At 57.9% G+C, this 20325-nt stretch overlaps 2 protein-coding genes across 6 annotated transcripts; both read left to right on the forward strand.

Annotated features, from left to right (window-relative positions):
* The first annotated feature begins 810 nt into the window (after positions 1-810).
* WDR18 (WD repeat domain 18) lies at positions 811-8035 on the forward strand. Of its 5 annotated transcripts, XM_036314797.1 has the most exons (11): positions 811-1635; positions 3494-3604; positions 4440-4573; positions 4871-5012; positions 5490-5672; positions 5780-5953; positions 6038-6176; positions 6397-6563; positions 7253-7368; positions 7462-7530; positions 7683-7825. In XM_036314797.1, exons 1-10 carry the CDS (start codon positions 1426-1428, stop codon positions 7508-7510), a joined length of 1425 nt encoding a protein of 474 aa, XP_036170690.1. In that variant the 5' UTR covers positions 811-1425; the 3' UTR covers positions 7511-7530; positions 7683-7825. The 5 variants fall into 5 exon arrangements, with proteins under 5 accessions (XP_036170690.1, XP_036170689.1, XP_036170691.1 ...); XM_036314796.1 differs by lacking the exon at positions 7253-7368 and having other exon boundaries at positions 825-1635; positions 7683-8035; XM_036314798.1 differs by lacking the exon at positions 7253-7368 and having other exon boundaries at positions 828-1635; positions 5529-5672.
* A 3481-nt stretch (positions 8036-11516) lies between these two features.
* Positions 11517-20268, forward strand: GRIN3B (glutamate ionotropic receptor NMDA type subunit 3B). The gene is made up of 9 exons (XM_036313042.1): positions 11517-12036; positions 13798-14390; positions 14843-15875; positions 18430-18575; positions 18663-18778; positions 18898-19049; positions 19360-19524; positions 19602-19660; positions 19866-20268. Exons 1-9 carry the CDS (start codon positions 11611-11613, stop codon positions 20236-20238), a joined length of 3063 nt encoding a protein of 1020 aa, XP_036168935.1. The 5' UTR covers positions 11517-11610; the 3' UTR covers positions 20239-20268.
* Positions 20269-20325: the final 57 nt, after the last annotated feature.

The following is a 20325-nucleotide window of genomic DNA, read 5'->3' on the forward strand; positions in this document are numbered from 1 at the left end:
GGTGGTGGAAATCGGAAACAGCTGGTTCTAGTTCCAGTACAGTTTGGACTAGGTCAGTGATGGCGAACCTATGGCACGCGTGTCAGAGGTGACACGCGAACTCACTTTTTTGGTTGATTTTTCTTTTGTTAAATGGCATTTAAATATATAAAATAAATATCAAAAATATGTCTTTGTTTTACTATGGTTGCAAACATCAAAAAATTTCTATATGTGACACGGCACCAGAGTTAAGTTAGGGTTTTTCAAAATGCTGACACGCCGAGCTCAAAAGGTTCGCCATCACTGGACTAGGTGGTCCCAGCCTCAGTTTCCCCATTTAGCTAGTGCTGGGGTTTGAGACCTCAACCTACAAAAGTCCTTCCGCCTCCTATGCCCCAGGAAAAAATTAAATGCAGGCTTCCCACTGCCCGCGAGGCCCTCGATGGCCAGCGCCGCCCCCCCCCCCCCCCCCAGGGCCTGGCCGTAGGGCGTTGGCACTGCCTCTGCCCACCTTTCTCTTCAAGTTGTTAGCTCCCCGCTTCAAGGACACCTCCTCCGGGAAGCCCTTCCCTCCCCGTAACCGCTCCGCACTGTGGCCCCGGGGCAGGGAGCGGCCCACACTCCGGCTCCCGGCCCACGGCTCCCGCCTGCCACCTGGTGGCCGGAACCGGGCCTGCGGGATCTGGGCGCCCCTCCCAGGGGCACGAGGGCCGCGCTGGGCATCCAGTTGCAGGCACCGCGCAGCGGGCGCCGCCGGTGCTGCTGGCGGACACACTGCCCCAGGCAGCCACGTCTCGCGGCCGGGAGATTTCTGTTTTTTAAGTGATTTCTCCCTTTTCAAAGATTAGCAACTAATTCCACATTTTAAAGTAGTTTTCAGACGCGGCCGGGACAGCAGCTGTGACCTGAAGTTAGGCGCTCCCGACTTGTTTGGCCTGCACCAAGTTCATGAGCTAAAAATGTGGATTTTGTACCCTCCGGCCCAAGAAGAAGGGTCCGGGGGTAGGCTGATGGCGGATCCCTGAGTACGCACTTAATTGCAATGTATTAGGTGCGGCCAAATATGTCGGTACGGAGTCTACACTTGACGCCTGTGAGGTCGGTACTTTATTATTTGCGTATTAAAAATAAGCAAAGAATCCGAGAGCGCCAAGCGTGAGAGACAAGCCCGACTTCCAAGCTCTGAACCGACTAACTTATCGCAGAAGACCCTGGGCCTTGATTTCTTTTCCATCTAGTTTCCATCTAGTCTCCTACCAACATCTTCGGTCAGACGTTGCGCCCCTGGATTCTCAGCGGGTCCGGGGTGATGGGGGGTCCAATTCGCCGGGGAGTCCGCCCTCCAGCCGCCGGAGGCGGGACAGCGTGGGCGCCGCTCTAGCCCTCCGGCGAAGGCGCCCGCATCTTGCTGGTGTGACGCACTTCCGGGGCGGGGAGAGAAAGATGGCGGCGCCCATCGAGGTAGCCGTGTGTACAGACTCGTCCGCCCAGTTGTGGAGCTGCGTCGTATGGGAGCTCCACTCGGGCGCTAACCTGCTCACGTACCGCGGCGGCCAGGCTGGGCCCCGTGGTCTGACGCTGCTCAATGGCGAATACCTGCTGGCGGCGCAGCTGGGCAAGAACTACATCAGCGCCTGGGAGCTGCAACGGAAGGTGCGGCGGCGCGTGCCAGGGCTCCAACTCCGCTGGGGGTGCGCGGGACGCCTTAGACTGGGGTCGACGGGGGTCGGCCCACGCCGGAGCCGGGAGGAAGTCCCGGTTAGGGTGCTCTGCGCATGCGCGGGTGGTGGTGGTGGTGGGTTTACTGGTCGAAGGGAGGTGCGCGTGCCCCGAGGGGGCGGGCCTGAGGCTGCGGCATGAAGGGATGGGGAGGTAGTGGGTCCCTAGAGAGAGCTGTGCGAAAAGGGGCGCGAAGTTTTGTGGTTGGTTTTTAAACTAGGATCCATCTACTGACTCTGCAGTGGTATTTTTAAACGTTGATTAGAGAGAGAGAGAAACATAGGTTTGCTCCACCCAATTTTTGTTGTTAATCTCCACCCGAGGACATTTTTTTCATTGGTTTTTAGGGCGAGAGAGGGAAAGAGAGAGAAACATCAGTGTGTGAGAAACATCAGGTGGGAGAAACATCGATTGGTTGCCTTCTGCATGAGCCCCGGCCAGGGCCTGGGCCAGGGAGCCTGCAACCAGGGTACCTGCCCTTGACCAGAATCTAACCCTGGACCCTTTGGTCGGCAGGCCGATGCTCTATCCACTGATCCAAACCGGCTAGGGCCACCCATTTTTTTTTAAATGGTTTTTTATTGATATCAGAGAGGGAGAGTAGAAACATAAATGATGAGAGAGAATCATTGATTGGCTGCTTCCTGCACACACCCTCCTGGGGATTGAGCTCACAACCTGGGCATGTGCCCTTGACCTGAATCAAACATGGGACCCTTCGGTCCGCAGGCCTACGCGCTATCCACTGAGCAAAACCGATTAGGGCTCCATCCATTTTTTTTCTTGGCTGCTTGCTGGGGGATGGGGTTGTCAAGGTGCATTCTAAGGTCTGTTTGTTAGCACCGGACTCAGGGATGGGTCAGCAGACTTCCAAGGGTGCTAAATTTAAAGGGAGAGTTTGTAGTTGGGGTCTCATGGGTCTCGTAGGTTTGGAAAGTAAAGGTCTGAGGCCTGGTGAGCCCCCTGAAAACGTAGCACGGGAGACTTTTATCCTCCCAAAAGAGAGACGATCCCTCCTCGGAGCCCATGGTGTCTCCTCTTAAAGCAACCCCAAAATGCTGCTTCTGCAGCTACATGCTGCCTTTTGCTGCCAGCTGGCATCTCTTGGGGCTTTGCCTGGTGTGGGCCACACAGAACTTACATTTTCCCATTTTAGAGATTTGGAAATTGAGGTTCAAGGTCATGGTGGGGGGCCTTAGGAAGGCAGGATTGGGGAATGAGACGACTGGCCTTCGGGTTGGGTTCTTCAGCCCCAATGCCCTCCTGGACCCTCTGTGCCTCTCCCACCCCCATCCCTATGCCCATAAGAGCACCGTCTTTTCTTTTTTTTTAAATATATGTATCTATTTTTAAATTGATTTCACAGAGGAAGGGAGAGGGAGAGAGAAAGAGAAACATCAATGATGAGAAAGAATCATTGATTGGCTGCCTCCTGTACGCCCCACACTGGGGATTGAGCCACAGCCCAGGCATGTGCCCTGCCCGGGAATCGAACTGTGACCTCCTGGTTCATAGGTTGACGCTCGCCCACGGAGCCACGCCTTGCATCCAGGCAGGAACACCACCTTGCTCTGATCCAAGGATTTGCCATTCTCCACCTCCAGCATGCAAAGCCTGGGCTGGAGCGAACACTTCTTTACTGAACCATGAATTTGCTCAAACCATCTCTATCCCCATTCTTTCTGGTTTTCGTGGATTTACCAGCTGCCTGGGCACCCCCCGCTCACTCTCCTCACTGCTCCCTGGCTCCCAAGTTCTGCGTGAAGCTCATAGGCTTCTTATGTTCCTCTAGGACCAGCTCCAGCAGAAGATCATGTGCCCCGGGCCTGTTACCTGTCTGACCACATCGCCCAATGGCCTCTATATGTTGGCAGGGATTGCAGAGAGCATATACCTGTGGGAGGTGAGTGTCATGGGACTTAGCCTATGGACCGCGGAGTTAGACCACCAACAGGACATAACAGACACGAGTGGATCAACCAGGGACTAGTCCTTGCCCTGTCATTTTCCTTGCCTTCCCCTCCCCTGCCTCACCTCCTGTGCAGACAGTGTAGGGTTTGGGGCCAGAAGGTGGGTATAACTACCTCTGCCTTGCCTGACCTTAACCTTGACCTGCAAAATAGAGGTCTGCCAAGGGAACTGAGTTCTCTGCAAGATGGGAGAAGCTTTGTTACCTCATTCTGGGACTTTCAGCCTTAGTCCTGGTTCTGAAGCGAGGAAGCAGTTATTCATGCATAGGGAGAGAAACGGAGGCAGGGAGAGGCTCCTCACAGATTGCCCATCATGGTAGAAACCTTTGCCCTGATTGCTGCCAGCCTGGTGCCCGGGGCATGATAGAAACCAGTGGCTTGTGGCCTGATGGGGGCATCTTAGGAGGTCCCCCCTCCTTGATGGGGGACAGTCATAGTACTCCAGGCCATTGGGGTTGCTGTCTGGCCCTAGCTCCCCCCTCCCTCCTGCTAGACCAAGTGTCGAGGCTGCATTTGAAGCCCCTCACAGCTGGCCTGGAAGACTATGACGTCCTGCTGTGACAGTCACCATGAGGAGGTGCTCCAGAAAGGACCAGCTCCCTCCCAGCTTTGTCACTCCCACCCATTCCTTTTCTGGATGCTGTCGTCATACCACCCTTCTCCCTGACCCTGGGCAGACTCTCCCTTCACCTCAGTAACCTGCCAGCTGTAGGGCCCGGCACTGCACCTGCATCCTGCCCTGACCTGCGTGTGCCCTGCCTTCCCCAGGTCTCCACAGGGAACCTCCTAGTCATCCTGAGCCGCCACTACCAGGACATCTCCTGCCTGCAGTTCACAGGGGACAGCAGCCACTTCCTCTCGGGCGGCAAGGACTGCCTGGTGCTGGTGTGGAGCCTGTGCAGGTAGCGCCCTGACCCACTCGGGCCTGCGCCTAGTCCGTAGCTTCCAGCCAGGTGGGGCCTCAGCCCAGAGGGCAGGGAGCCTGCCCTGCAGAAGGCCACCCCAAAGTCCCGCGGCAAGAAGGAACTGGGTCTGGGGCCTGCAAGTCGGGTGGACTGTTGTGAGGACAGTGTGATTGGTTTGTCCAGGGACTGATTGGAGGCATCTGAGAATTTTCTGCCAGTGGGATGGGCCAGTGGCTGTGGAGGTGGGTGGAGGCATCAGGTACAGCCCTCCCCCTGAATCCACTTCTCCCGCAGTGTGCTGCAGGTGGACTCCTCCAGGACCCCAGCCCCCCGGCATGTTTGGTCCCACCATACCCTCCCCATCACAGACATGCACTGTGGCTTTGGGGGTCCCTTGGCCCGGGTGGCCACAGCATCGCTGGACCAGACGGTGAAGGTAGGACCGGCCCCCCTCCCCCACAGTGGATCTGTGAGCTGGGCTAGGATAGCTGGCAGGCTCTTGGCTGATGTGAGTCAGTGAATCTCCTGCTCCCCCCAGGCTGGTAGCTCTATACAGCTATCAATCCCCCAAGACTTCCCACCTCAAGGATATCCATGGGACAGCAAACTAGGCCTGTGTTGGCTCTGAAATTCTTGATTGGCCACCCGCCCCTGGTGGCTCCCTGACTCCTTGGGGATTCAGTGATGTCCAGCCTTTAGGTCTTGTCCTTGGTGGTGATGGTGGTGGAAGGCAGACTCCAGGCCTAACAGCAGCTAACATGGAGTGACAAGGGGTCCTGGGCGTGAGAACCCAGCTGTGTCTTAGGAAGTGCCCCAGTGCCGAGATCCCCCTGAGTGACAGCTCCCTTCTGAGGTTCTGGTACAGGGTCTCCCATTCAGGGCTGCTCAGCTCCCTGCACCATTGGGACCCCAGTGTCTGTGGAGCCCCATCCCATATCCCGCCTGCCCCCAGCTGTGGGAGATCTCCTCGGGCGAGCTGCTGCTCTCTGTGCTCTTTGACGTGGGCATTGTGGCTGTGACCATGGACCTAGCTGAGCATCACATGTTCTGCGGTGGCAGTGAGGGCTCCATCTTCCAGGTCGACCTCTGCACCTGGGTGAGTGGTGGGTGCCTGGGCCCGTGGTTGGAGGCTTATGGGACAGTGGGACACCCAGGGTCCATCCTTCAAAGGCCCTGGGACTGTCCATCCTCCCCTGCATCTAGGTCTTTGAGCCAATTGGGCTCTGCCCCAGCCCATCACCCCAATGCCCTGGGGCCCCCAGGGCTGAGGTACAACTGTATCCCTCTGCTCACTGCCCCTCGGCCTCCACAGCCTGGACAGAGCGAGAAGAGCTTCCAGTCAGAACAGGACAGCGGGAAGGTGTTCAAAGGCCACAGGTGTGGGGACCAGACTGGTAGCTGGGGAGGGGCCCTGTTCTCTAGCTCCTGGGGTCGGGGGTCATTTGGGCCACCCTTTCTCAGACCTGTGTCCCCAGGAACCAGGTGACCTGCCTGTCAGTGTCCACTGATGGCAGCGTGCTGCTCTCCGGCTCACATGACGAGACCGTGCGCGTCTGGGACATCCAGAGCAAGCAGTGCATCAGGACAGTGACCCTCAAAGGTGGGGCTGGGGGCAGAAGACCAACAGGCTGTAAGCTGGGTGGCTTTGCCCGTTTGTCCACACCCCAGCCACTTGGCTGGATGCTGGGAGGTAGGACCAGCTAGAGGAAAGTAGATGGGCCACTCCTGTACAGGTGGGTGGGTTTGAGGAGTGGAGGGTGTGGGAGCCATGGCCCAAGCCTGGCCGAGGTAGCTCCTGACTGGCCACCTGCCCTACCCAGGTCCCGTGACCAACGCCTTCATTATGCTGGCGCCGGTCAGCATGCTGAGCTCCGACTTCCGGCCCAGCCTGCCCCTGCCACACTTCAACAAGCACCTGCTGGGCGCTGAGCATGGGGATGAGCAGCGCCGCGGGGGCCTTACTCTGCGCCTGGGCCTCCACCAGCAGGTACTGGCCCAGCAGGTTCCCTGCCCCGGCTCAGCCTCTGCAGCATGTCTGTGTTCCCTGCGGGTAGGGCTCCCGGCCAGGATCCCTGTGAGGACCCTCCACATAGGCCGTCAGTGAGGAGACCCCTCTGCATGCATTGCTGAGCCTAGGCAATGAAAAGCACCTTCCACACTAGAAGCTGACCACATACCGGGGTACATTCTCAAATAAGACAAGACCGACCAAAGATGCTGTATCCAGTGCCTTCTCCAGCAGGCCAGTAGGCAGCGCTCACTCCCCTGGTGCCCACCAGGAGCTCCCCGCCAGAGATCACTCCTGGCCTGTCCTTGGCAGGGCCACACATTGCCCCTCTGGCTCTGCTCAGTCCACCTCTGTCCACTGTTCCCGTGCCCTGGAATCATGAGCCCCACGAGGGTGTCCAGGCCCCTCGCTCAGACATCATGATGGATGGCAGGACTGAGTGCCTGTCTGCCAGCCAAGGGCAGCATGTCTAGACTGCATCTAGCAGGAGGTGGACGGGCTCTCCACTGTGCAATGTCCATGCATGTCAGTGGGTGGGAGGTTCTGCCCACATCTAGCTGGTCCTTTTCTAGAGCCTTCTTGGCCCTGGTTTCTGCATGTCCCCCAAAGCCTGGCTCTAATCCCACACCCGTGGTGTGGCCTTGACTGTCCCCATCCCTTGGGCACAGTCCTGCAACAAACAGGCAGCAGATCTAAGGAGGCTGACACGGTGCTTCCTGCTGGGTGTCGGTTGGAGGTGGAGCATCCCACTCAGTGAGCGACACTTGGAACCTGTCTTCCATCTGTGAGCAGCATCAGGATGGCACCCCCTCACCTTTGGGTGGTGTGAGCAGGGTGGTGAGCCCAGAGGTCACTAAGGCAGCCCCTTCTTTTGCAGGGATCGGAGCCCAGCTACCTGGAGCGGGCAGAGCAGCTGCACATGGTAATGTGCAGCACAATGGAAAAGGTGGGTAGGGCCATGGAGAAGGGTGAGGCTGGAGTGGGGTGTGGTGGAGTGGGACTGTTAATTGCGGAGGAGATTCTGCCCTCCCACATCCCAAACTGTCAGAGGGCCCTCCACCCTGAGCGCCCCCACCCCCCAACCCTGCTCCTTCCCAGAATGTGCTGGGCGGCCAGGACCAGCTGAGGATCCGAATCACGGAGTTGGAAGACGAGGTCCAGAACCTGCGCAAGATCAATCGAGACCTGTTTGACTTCTCCACGCGCATCATTACTCGGCCTCCAAAATGAGTGCAAGGACCAGACTTCTACCCAGGGACAGCCCGGCAGAGCCCCCCATCCTGGGGCCACTGGGCCAAAGCCCCCAGACCAACAGCTCTGTTACAAGCTCTCCTTTCCCTGGTTCCGTGTTTGGATTGTTACTTGCATGAGGAGTCGTTTTGTCTGTGTTGATCCACTCGTGTCTGTTGTGTCCAGTTGGTGCTATTTTGTTAACAAAAGATCTAAAAGTCTGTCCTCTTTAGTCCTCCGTGTGTGCTGAGGGTTGTCCCAAGTCCCAGGCTGGGCTCCAGGACCTTCAAGGCAGGCTGTCAGGGCTGACTTAAAAATCGTGTTGGGAAGCTGTGGTTCTCAGACTATTCAGATACTCATCTGTCACCCTGGTGCCTTTGTATGACCTTGAAGAACAGGCCACTCTCTATGGGAGGGGGTGGGGAGGCATAGCCTCAGCTACAGACCGAGGTCACTAAGGTGGCTGTGACTCAGGGAAAGCAGTGGGTTCACACTGGTCACATCCTGATGGCTACCAAGTCTCCTCAGCCTTGGTCAAGGCTAGGACATTGGGGTAGCAGCCAGTTCTGGGCCAAGGTGCCAGGGGCCTCCCTGCCCTGGGGGCACCACCAGTCCAGTCGGCACCTGGAGGCCAGCCCAGAAGTGTGAGCCCCAAGGCTGCCCTCAGAACCTTCCCGAAAGCTACCCCTCAATGACAGTACCACTTAACCATCCAGAAAACTCACGTAATTTGTCAGGTGCCATCGTAACTGCAACTGCAGGCCAGGAGCCAGCACTGAGTTCATGCTTTTAGGCTAATTGGAGTTCCCTTTCCTCAGGGCTCTATGTCCTCATAAGCGGGTGGCTCAGCCATACCCTGCAGCGGACGCCTGGGGATGGGACTGGGCCCACCCTCTATCCACCTCTGTGGCTCTTGCCTTCCCCCTCCCCTATCCAGGACAGAATGACACCTAGAGCTGTCTTGTTCATGTCAGACAAGGGGTCCAACTGGTTTTAGGGACTACATCATGGTCCACACACGCGGAGTGGGGTCTAGCAGCTGGTCAGCAAAGCTGGGGGCATGGAACTTGGTCTTCAGAGGTTCCAGGAGATGGAGGGGGAATTTCAAGATGGGTTCAGGCTCCCCTAGGGTAGCTCACCTGCCAGAGCCTAAGACCCTCTGGGCCCTGAACCTCAAGCTGTGCCTGGCCACATCAAACCCCAGCCCTCCACTCTGCTGTTGCCTCGGTAGGTGACTTGGAGCTAGATCTGAGCGGGTACTGTTGCCCAAGTCTGCGTCAGAGTTGGCAGGTTGCTGTGAGATGGGCTCACTATACCAGCCTCTGCTCTGGCAGTCTCCTGGATCTGGATTTTTCCCTGGGAGCTGGGCGGGGGGCGCAGCGCAGGGAGAGGAGCACTGTTTCCACTGTCCCTCACCCTGCACATACTTCCAGGGCCAGAAGCATCTGCAAACCACCCTGAACTTTCAACTGCTGGGGTGCCCTCGGCAGGGAAGGTGTAGGGTCCCCACACCCTGGGGCTGTCCCCATGTTCTGACTTGGGCCTGGGGCTGTGGTACCTGCCCACGCAGCAGCTTCTGACACCCTGGGAGGTGGAACATCAACATGCAGGCGGCCTCCATGACTCTGTCCAGTGTAGTCCTGGAAGGTTGCCCGTCCTCTGCAGGCCGCCGTCAGAGGGCTTAGAGGGGGTTGGCCAGCCCACCATGCACCTTGCAAACAACATACGTGGGTGGTGGGCACAAAGCTGACCTCTTCCCCATCCAGCTTGAAATCACTAAATGGCACACATTTTTTCTTAGCACAATTTGACCCCAAATCCGACCATCATTGTCAGAGGGGACATGCCGACAGCACCAGAATTCACTGGTGACTATGCTGGCAGAGTTTGTAAACCACAGTGAGATGCCACCTCACACTTTCGAGAACCACTTGTTTTTAAGAAAAAGTCCACAAGTAGGTGGAAAATAACCCTCATGCACAACCGGTGGGGCAGCTGCTGTGGCAGAGTCTGGTGGTTCCTCACAAAATGGTGCAATCACCATAGGATCCTGCACTCCCACTTCCAGGTAGAGGGACACCCAAGTGAACTGAAAACGGACTCAGAACCTGCACACCCATGGCCACAGCAGCATGTTCACAATGGCCCAGAGGAGCAGCCGGTGTCTCAATGGATGGGTGGATAAACACTATGAGGTCCATCCAGAAGGTGGACTATGTATTATTCAGACTTAAAAAGGAAGGACATTCTACACCTGCTACAACATGGATGAACCTGGAGGACATGCTCAGTGACAAACGAGTCACAAAAGGCTGTTGGTTGACTGCCTGAATCTCTAATGAAGGTAAGAAAGTGTCTGCTGCCCAGGATGGGTCCTTATTTCTGAGGCTCATGCAGTCGGAGGGACCGTTCCCCAGGGTGGGGCGAGGCCCAGTGGAACCCAAGGACGCTAACGGAGCCTCACCTGGGATCATGGCAGGTGGGTGTTCCCTGGCATGACAGTGGCCTCAGGCAGGGAGGGAACCAGAATCCAGGACCCTTGGGGATGCTCCCTCTCCTGGGACACCTGGCCAGTTGAATGGATGGGATAACCTGGTCACCTGGAATTCAGTTTTCATTAGTCATCTCAAATTCCAATCCTTATTGCTGGCTGGCACTTGCATTTTTACTTATCTAAGGGCGTTTTTTTCCTTGCCCTTCTAACACTGGCTCCAAAAGAAAGTGTTTTCGTGTGAGAAAATGAGCCAAGTGTAGATTTATTCATTAGAGCTGGAATGTTCTATGCTGGGAGGCTGTTCTGCATCCAGAAGGGTCTGGAAGACACCCCGGTTTTCTCAGTCCTCCACCCACACCCATCCTGGATGAGAGCCACGTGGAGTGCTGCTGGCCCTGATTCATCCCGCGTTTATTGAACACCTGCTGTGTGCCAGGACCACAAGGACCTGGGTCATTGAAGGTGGGGAGGCCCAGAGAACACAAGCTTGGGGATTGGTAGGTGGCAGGGAGCGATAGAAAGTTCTGGAGCAGTGGACAGTGATATAAACAAGTGTCTCTATGAACAGTTACTCAAGCAACGTGATGGCAGCGTGTGATGGAGTCCAGGTGCGCAGAGTGAGCTAAATGGGTGGGGGATGGTTCTCATCTTTCTGGGTGACAAGAGGGAACATCTTTCAGAGCAGTGGCATTTGGCACTGGGCCTTGAAGAGTGAAGAGGAGTTCTCTGGTTTAAGTTGCCTGCCCACAACTAGGGAACTTGAGATCTATCCTCTGGATTCCCATCAGACACACCTGTCTAACTTCCCAGGGTGCACACCAGGTTAAAGCACACCCGGGTGGGTGGGTATGGATGGACACCACTTTTTGGAGGTGGGAGGTGCTGCTGCCTGACTATGGAGGCAAATCCTGGCCGTTTCCCTGAGTGAACAATGGGCCACCACGCTCCCAGGCTGGAGGGGAATCCTAGAATGGAACAGGGGTAAGTATGGGGACAAGTTTTGACCAAAATCTCTCCCTGGTGGCAGCCTCACTTTCCTCCCCTGGCACAGAGAGGGGAAGAACAGTGGTTATTTCCAGCCCCCATGCCGTGTGGCCACTTGAGCCTTTGTGTCCCAGCCTGGGAAGTGGCCCAACCCCTCCCTAGCGGCTCGCTGGCATTGCGGGGGGCAGGGAGTGGCCAGGGCGGGCGCCCGACTGTGGGGCCGGGCGGGGAAGGGTGTGGCCTGGGCCGGCTGGGATCCTGCCTCCTGCGGGTGGCACCAGCAGTTCAGTCCCCAGAGCACCGGCCGGTAACTTCGGGATGGAGTTTGTGCGGGCGCTGTGGCTGGGCCTGGCGTTGGCGCTGGGACCCGTGCCCGCCGGGGGCCACCCGCAGCCGTGTGGCGTCCTGGCGCGCCTGGGGGGCTCCGTGCGCCTGGGCGCCCTCCTGCCCCGCGCACCCGCCGCCCGAGCTCGCGCCCGCACCGCCCTGGCCCGGGCCGTCCTGGAGCACCGGCTACCGCACAACCTGAGCTTGGAACTGGTGGCCGCCGCGACCCCCGCCCGCGACCCCGCCTCGCTGGCCCTCGGCCTGTGCCAGACGCTGGCGGCTCCGGGCGTGGTAGCCGTGCTCGCCTTCCCCGAGGCGCGGCCGGAGCTGCTGCAGCTGCACTTCCTGGCGGCCGCCACCGAGACCCCCGTGCTCAGCCTGCTACGGCGGGAGGCGCGCGCGCCCCTCGGCGCCCCGGTACGCACGACGCTGGAAGTCAGGACTCGGGGGTCCGGGATGCGGATCAGGGGGGCCCCGGGAGATCCTGGGGTGCGGGGACCTGGGGTCCCTGGGACCCGCGGGACCGATGGACTTCTGGACCGCAAATGCAGGGGCCCCGGGGATGCTTAGGAGTCCGATGACACCGCCGCTGGGTTCGCGGGACCTGGGCCCCTGGACCCCGGGTGCTCCCAGAGCATGGGAACCAGAGGCAGGAGTCCAGGGGCTCCCCTGGTCCACGGTTCCGGGACCCTTCGGGACTTCTCTGGACCCCGGAATACAGACCCTCAGGATGCCCCCTTTGGGGCACGGAACCCGGGTGCAGACCCTTTGCCTGAGCCTTGGTGGTGGAGCCCCGCCACTGCAGCCACCCACCCTTTTGGCCCCAGGACCCATCCCGCTCCCTGAGAGCGGCCCCTTCCGGGGCCAAGGGCAACTCTCGGTTCCCACCAGGCGGGACCACAGATCTGGGAAGGGCCTCCCCCTTTGCTCTCTGGTCCTTCTTGGGTCCTCAGGCCACTCTCACTCCAAAGCCCTCCCTCCATCCTCCTTTTCACACTCTCCACCTTTGTGGAGTTTATTTTCTAGACACACCCCATCCCCACCACAGGCCCAGACCCGGGATGAAGTTTTTAAAAAATGAGATGAGGAGAGAAGGGTGTCAGGCAGGGCTCTGGGGACCCTGTTGTGCCCCAGGAAAAGACCCCCATATACACCTCCTAGGCCCAGCAGAGAGGGACGTGGATCTGGTGGGAGCCCCCCCCCCCCCCAAACCACCTTAAAGCCCCTCTTCTGGGAGGGAGACCCTGTCCCTGGAAGAGGCCCGGAGTTTCACCAACCCCGCTGTCACTGCTGAGGCCCGTTTTCCTACCCCTGCCTCCTCCCCATGGAAGATGCAGGACCCAAATCCAGGCCTGTGGCGCCCTCTTCTGCCGCCTCTAAGAACTGCGCTCCTGCAGTTGGAACTCTCGGGTTTCTCTGGGGACTGACTGAGCAGCCGAGCCCAGCCTGTCCCCCTGCACTGGGTGCCCTGTCCTCATGCAGGCAACATCCTGCCCGCCTTAGGTCTCTCTCAGAGCTCTCCCCTCTTTCACAGGCTTATCAAATCTAAGAGAACTTTCTGGGTGCCATTGGGCACAAGGGACCCCTTAGCCTCTGGTTTGCCTGGTTCAGGGGCAGTGATGTGTAGGAGTACAAAGAGGAAGCACTCTGGCTTGGCTCCCAGCATGAAGTCATCAGCCAGTTTATGGTCATGGAGCCTTAGTCCTGGACTCTTGAGGGGTTCCCAGACAGGAGGGGTGGGTGAGGTCAGGACTGTGGTGAATGAAGGATTTGAGGTTACGAGAGTCTAGAGGGGAGCCAGAGTTCTGAGGGTGGATGGGAATGTCTAAATAGAGGAGGGGGCAGTGGGGCTGAGTTTTGAAGAATGTGTAGGAGTTGACTGACATAGAGAGAGAAAAGTATTCCAGATTGGGAATGGCACATGCAAAAATCCTCCAAGTGAGTTGCTACCAGGGTGGCCAGAGACACAACAGAAGGCCCTAAATGTCAGGCCAGGGAGGCTGGACTTAGTGCTGATGGCTGTGGGGAACACAGAAGGGTTTAGAGCAGAGATAGGCTGGGAGGAGACAGGCATGAGGTCTAGTTATCAAGATGGCCTCTGTTTATTGGGTACCTATTGGGGGGGGGTGGGAAGGACATGGTGGTCACCAGCCCTAACTGTGATCACCCCCTTCCCAGAACCCGTTTCACCTACAGTTGGACTGGGCCAGCCCCCTGGAGACGCTGCTGGAGGTGCTGGTGTCCGTGCTGCAGGCCCATGCCTGGGAGGACGTTGGCCTGGTGCTCTGCCGCATGCGGGACCCCAGTGGCCTGGTGGCCCTCTGGACAAGCCGGGCTGGCAGGGCCCCAAAGCTTGTGCTGGACATGAGCCGACCAGACACCGGTGATGCAGGGCTGCAGGCCCGCCTTTCCTCGCTGGGGGCGCTGGAGGGGGGCTCAGCCCTAGTACCCGTGGCCGTGCTCCTTGGCTGTGACATGGCCCGTGCCCGTCAGGTGCTGGAGGCTGCCCCTCCCGGGCCCCGCTGGGTGCTAGGCACGCCGCTGCCTGCAGAGGCACTGCCCACTGAGGGCCTGCCACCTGGGCTGCTGGCACTGGGCGAGGTGGCCCGACCCTCACTGGAGGCCACTATCCACGACGCGGTGGAGCTGATGGCACGGGCGCTGGGCAGCGCGGCCCGTGTGCAGCCAGAACATATCCTTCTCCCCGCCACCACCAACTGCAATGACCTGAAGCCACCCAGACTCCGGTCCTCAGGCCACCTCTTGGCACAGTGAGTGGGGACCCTGCTGTAGGAAGGGGTGCAGCCTCCACGTGGAGCTGCCTCTGTCTGGGGCAACGTTATTGGGCACTTGCTATATGCCAGGCACTGTGGCCTCATGAGAGGGTGGCTTGGTCCCTGTCTTGTTGGAAACAGGCCTGAGAAAGGAATTCTGGTGAAGGGCATGCTTGGCACTTTGGGAGAAGTGGGAGAGGGCAGCGGGCATGTGTCTCTGCCTGACCCCAGGGGAGGTCTAGAGAGTCGACAGCTCCCCAGAGCCAGGGGGCGCTACCTGGGCGTTCAAACTGGATGGTCAGCGTTGACTTCACGCCCTGCTGGTAGAGACCTGCTGTGGGGGGACACAACTGCATCCACAGTGGTCCCTGGTCTGTGCTGAGAGGGTCTGAGCTTTGCTGGGGGGACTCCCACTACTTGATGTCTGTTTGCCTCCCACCTTCTGCCAGGTTCCTGAGCAACACATCCTTCCAGGGCCACACGGGGCCAGTGTGGGTGACCAGCTCCTCCCAGGTGTACATGTCCCGGCACTTCCAGGTGTGGAGCCTGCGCCAGGACCCGCTGGGCACCCCAGCCTGGGCCACACTGGGCAGCTGGCAGGATGGGAGGCTGGAGTTGGAGCCAGGGGGTGCTGCTATGCAGCCCCCATCCCCGCTAGGTGCCCGGGTCCGGCCTAAGCTGCGTGTGGTGACCCTGGTGGAGCATCCGTTTGTGTTTGCCCGAGAACCAGACGAGGATGGGCAGTGCCCAGCAGGACAGTTGTGCCTGGATCCTGGCACCAACGACTCTGCCACCTTGGATGCGCTGTTTGCTGCCCTGGCCAACGGCTCAGTGTCCCGTGCTCTGCGCAAGTGTTGCTATGGCTACTGCATTGACCTGCTGGAGCGCCTGGCAGAGGACACACCCTTTGACTTTGAGCTATACATTGTGGGCGATGGCAAGTACGGTGCCCTGCGGGATGGCCGCTGGACTGGCCTGGTGGGTGACCTGCTAGCTGGCAGGGCCCACATGGCAGTCACCAGCTTTAGCATCAACTCAGCCCGCTTGAAGGTGGTAGACTTCAGCAGCCCCTTCTTCTCCACCAGCCTGGGCATCATGGTGCGGGCGAGAGACACGGCCTCACCTCTTGGGGCCTTTATGTGGCCGCTGCACTGGTCTATGTGGCTGGGTGTCTTTGCCGCCCTGCACCTCACCGCGCTCTTCCTCACGCTCTACGAGTGGTGCAGCCCCTATGGCCTCACACCCCGCGGCCGGAACCGCGGCACCGTTTTCTCCTATTCCTCGGCCCTCAACCTCTGCTACGCCATCCTGTTTGGACGCACAGTATCCAGCAAAACCCCCAAGTGCCCCACCGGGCGTCTGCTCATGAACCTGTGGGCCATCTTCTGCCTGCTCGTGCTGTCTAGCTACACGGCCAACCTGGCTGCCGTCATGGTCGGGGACAAGACTTTCGAGGAGCTGTCAGGGATTCACGACCCCAAGGTGGCTGGCTGTGGGGGCTGTGGCCAGAGCTGGGAGGTTGCCCACTCACACACTACCCATCCTGCGACCCAACTACCTGTGGCCATTTACTCATGCAAACATTTATTGAGCACCTGTGGTGTGCCAGGCACTGGGAACACAGCTGGGACAAAATAGGTGACGATCCCCATCCCAGGCGGAGACGTGGCAAGAATCAAGATAGATAAGCAAAACAGATGGTGTGTGAGTGCCAGGGACAAAAATAAGGCAGAGGGACACAGGAATGTTTGGACATTTTCTCAAATGGAGGTCAGAAATTCCTCTGGGAGGGAGTGACATGAGGGACTTTTATATGGAGGTCAGAGAGGAGAGGGCACAGCCCCCATGCAAAGGCCCTGTGGCAGGACCTTGCCTGGTATTGTTGGGGTGTTGGAGGAACATCTAGGAGGAGAGAGAGGGAGCAGAGGGAGGGAGGTGAGGTCAGGGAGGTATCAGAGGGGGCAGGTCCTGCAGGGCCTATGGATGCAGGAGGCCCTGGGCTTCTAAAGTAGTTCCCTCTGAGATGAAACTTCTGGGAGCCCTGGAGGGCTGTGGGCAGAGCAGGGGTGTGCCCCAGTCTACATATTTTTATTTCTTAAAAAATTTATATATTTAAAATACTTTTGATTTCAGACAGGGAGAGGGAGATATAGAATCATCAATGATGAGAATCATTGATCGACTGCCTCCTGCACACCCCACACTGAGGATTGAGCCTGCAACCTAGGCATGTGCCCTGAGAATTGAACCATTACCTCCTGGTTCATAAGTCGACGCTCAACCACTGAGCCATGCCGGCTGGGCTTAAATTGATTACGGAGAGAGAGGAAGAGAGAGAAACATTGGTCTGTTGCCTCCTGCACACACCCCTACCAGGGACTGAACCCACAAGTTGGGCATGTGCCTGACTGGGAGTTGACCTGGCGAGCTTTCAGTGCACAGAACTCTCAACCAACTGAGCCACACTGGCCAGGGATACATATTTTTCTTTTTTAATCAAAAAGTTTTGAATATCCCTGAGTGGGAAGCAAAGACCATGAGTGAACCTATTGTCTGGCTCCAAAGTCAACTGCCAGCTGCTTTCATCCATCACTGACCTCAGTTGCTGAGTTATTACAAAACAAATCCCAGACCTTATATAATTTCATCATAAATACTTGGCATTTTGACAAATATTGGACCCATTTTCCCAGTTGTGTTTTTTTTCTCCTTCCAGTTTGACACATTTGCAGATGGTAGAACCCTCCCAGCTCTTGAATTCCCTCTCATTTGTTTCCTAGTGTTTGTTGAAGTTGTTGGGTTTTTGTTGTTCATAGCATCTCCTACTGTTTGAACCTGGCTGATTGCATCCCCTAAGGGGTGTTCAGCTTGTTCTGCTGTCCCCCTCACCCTGTCCTTTGTAAATCAGTAATCAAATGTAGATGCACCAGCCACTCACTAGGTGTGGCCACTTTTATTTATTTATTTTTAAAATATATTTTATTGATTTTTTACAGAGAGGAAGGGAGAGGGATAGAGAGTTAGAAACATCGATGGGACAGAAACATTGATCAGCTGCCTCCTGAACACTCTCTACTGGGGATGTGCCCGCAACCAAGGTACATGCCCTTGACCAGAATCGAACCTGGGACCCTTGAGTCCGTAGGCTGACGCTCTATCCACTGAGCCAAACTGGTTAGGGCTGGTGTGGCCACTTTTAGAGGTTCATTCCAGCTGGTGTGGCTTTTGGGGGTGCTATAGCTCATTCAGTAGGAGTTTGCACAGAACATGGGCAGTGCTGAGAGCAGGGTGGCAGGCTGTGCTGGTCCAGGAGAGATGGTGGGGGCTACTGAGGAGGTAGGCAGTAGGTTGGCTGTGGGTGTGGTTTTTGTTAATCCTCACCTGAGGATATTTTTTTCCACTGTTTTTCCCCCTTTTCCAGAGGGGGAAGGAGGGTGGTGGAGGGAGAGAGAAACGTCAATGTGCGGCACATTGACTGGTTGCCTCCTGCATGTGCCCTGTCTGGAGGCAGGGAGCAAACCCACAACCCAGTTGTGTGCCCTTGACCAGGAATCAAATCTGTGACCCTTTGATGTGACGGCTAATGCTGCAAACACCATGGACCAGGGCATGGTTGTGGGTGTTCTTAAGGCAGAGCCGACCCCATAGGGTTTGCAGGACAGGTCATGGGATGAAAGGAGGGAGAACAAGGAGCCCTGGAGGAAGTGGTAGGAGGAGGTCTGGAGTTCAGGGCCACATCTGTGTGATGGACTCTGGGTAGTGTCTGCCCACAGGGGACACTAGGTCATGTCCGGGGATATCTGTGGTTATCACAGTGGGGGTACTTCCGGCATTGTGAGGATGGGGCCAGGGATGCTGCTCTACACTTGCAGTGCCTGGGACAACCCTCCACAGAAAATGACCTGGCCTCATGTCAGCCGGGAGGGGAGACGCTGGTTGAGAGCTTTGGGCCTGGGTGGGAGGCCAGAGCAGAGTCAGGTGGGAATGCAGGTGAGTGCAGAGAAGGGCCTGGCACTGACCACTCACCTGCCCACAGCTGCACCACCCGTCCCAGAGCTTCCGCTTCGGCACTGTGTGGGAGAGCAGTGCAGAGGCCTACATCAAGAAGAGCTTCCCTGAGATGCACGCGCACATGCTGCAACACAGCGTACCCACAACACCCCATGGCGTTGCCATGCTCACGTGAGGCCAGGGCCTACAGCAGGATTGGGTGGGGGGAGGCAGGGAGGCCTACCAGGGCAGGTGTTCACCCCCTCCACATCCCCACAGGAGCGACCCTCCCAAGCTCAATGCTTTCATCATGGACAAGTCACTCCTGGACTATGAAGTCTCCATCGACGCCGACTGCAAACTGCTGACTGTGGGCAAGCCCTTTGCCATTGAGGGTGAGAGGCCCGAGACCAGTGACCCTGAGGCAGCAGGGAGCCACTGAGGGCTCAAAGTGGGCACAGCTCCCCTGGGCTGTGTCCAGTCTGGTCCCAACCCAATTCCTGGTCTTCATCAGGTTATGGCATCGGACTCCCTCAGAACTCACCACTCACCTCCAACCTGTCCGAGTTCATCAGCCGCTACAAGTCCTCTGGCTTCATTGATCTGTTGCATGACAAGTGGTACAAGATGGTACCTTGTGGGAAGCGGGTACTTGCTGTCACAGAGGTGGGACAGGGCCTGGGACACAGGGTGTGGGTAGGTTGTGGGGGCTCTGAGCCTGTGTGGGCTGAGGTGGCCAATCCCCTGATCGTAAGATGGGTATTTGTCTGCTTTTGTGCAGTCCTGTTCATCCTACAAAATCCCAGCTCCAGTGCCCTCTCCTTAGAACCTTGCTCCAGAATATGGAGCCCTAGCCTCCCAATCCAACTGTACAGCCTCAGGTCCATCTCTGGCCCAACCTGTGTCCTCCAGGCCAGGGCTCCCCAAGGGTCTGCCATGACCATGAAGGGCTTGTGCCGGTGTCCCACCTCTGCAGACCCTGCAGATGGGCATCTACCACTTCTCCGGTCTCTTTGTGCTGCTTTGCCTGGGCCTGGGTAGTGCCCTGCTCAGCTCTCTGGGGGAGCACATCTTCTACCACCTGGTGCTGCCATGTATCCGGAGGGGTAACAAGTTGCAGTACTGGCTACACACAAGTCAGGTGAGGAGACAGCACAGGGCGGGCAAGCATGGGCAACCTCCCAACCTGACCCAACACAGCCTCTATCTGGCTCACAGAGAATCCACCTCGCCCTCAACACAGAGCCGCTGGACAAGCAGAAAGAACCTGAGCCAAGGTAAGGGGCTCCCACTCCACCAGCTCCTACACCCGCCTCAGGCCTGCCATCTTACACCTGCAGGCCCCACTCCCATTTGAGCCGAACCAGTAAGTCCACGCCTCCCACCACTCACAGCCTCCTAGGAACCCTAACCCCAGAGAGCAGAGAGGGACCACCCGTTCCTTGGGGGATACTGATCCAGCCCCATCCATCCTGTTCCCAGGGATCTGGAGAAGCAGCAACAAGACATACCAACTGCCCGCTCAGGCCAGGGCAACTGGACACGGGTGTGCCAGGCCATGGTAAGGGAGCGTCATGTGCACTTCCTTCTGGAGCCAACCTTGGCCACTGCTCCATCAGTAGTGGGCACAGATGTGGAGGGGAACAGGTCACCTGAGGGTCCCATCCGGCTCTGCTCCAATGGCCAGCCACCCACCATGCTGCCCACTGGCGCCCCACGCCCGGGGGAGCTGGAGGAACTGGAGCAGCACATTGCGGACGCACGTTCAAGGCTCCATCAGGCGCTGGTGCGGCACGGGGAGCTCCTGGCCCAGCTCCCAGGCGGCAGCTGCGATGGGCCACTGTGCCTGCTCTAGGCCTCCAGTGGTCTCCACCTGCTTCATCACCGGGAGGTGGCCATGCCACACCACACCCAGCCCACTTGACTTTGCATGAGGGTGGAC

This window comes from Myotis myotis, unplaced genomic scaffold (assembly GCF_014108235.1).
Source record: "Myotis myotis isolate mMyoMyo1 unplaced genomic scaffold, mMyoMyo1.p scaffold_m19_p_6, whole genome shotgun sequence".
Taxonomy (NCBI): domain Eukaryota; kingdom Metazoa; phylum Chordata; class Mammalia; order Chiroptera; family Vespertilionidae; genus Myotis; species Myotis myotis.

What these genes read in the sequence shown, in the direction of transcription:
- WDR18 (XM_036314796.1), top strand. Translation starts at nt 1,426, where the DNA reads ATGGCGGCGCCCATCGAGGTAGCCGTGTGTACAGACTCGTCCGCCCAG. An exon ending in AGGTCGACCTCTGCACCTGG is followed by an intron (nt 5,673 to 5,779) that starts GTGAGTGGTGGG and finishes CCCTGCATCTAG; the next exon opens with GTCTTTGAGCCAATTGGGCT. An exon ending in GCCTGGGCCTCCACCAGCAG is followed by an intron (nt 6,564 to 7,461) that starts GTACTGGCCCAG and finishes CTTCTTTTGCAG; the next exon opens with GGATCGGAGCCCAGCTACCT.
- GRIN3B (XM_036313042.1), top strand. Translation starts at nt 11,611, where the DNA reads ATGGAGTTTGTGCGGGCGCTGTGGCTGGGCCTGGCGTTGGCGCTGGGA. An exon ending in GCGCGCCCCTCGGCGCCCCG is followed by an intron (nt 12,037 to 13,797) that starts GTACGCACGACG and finishes CCCCCTTCCCAG; the next exon opens with AACCCGTTTCACCTACAGTT. An exon ending in GGGTACTTGCTGTCACAGAG is followed by an intron (nt 19,050 to 19,359) that starts GTGGGACAGGGC and finishes CCACCTCTGCAG; the next exon opens with ACCCTGCAGATGGGCATCTA.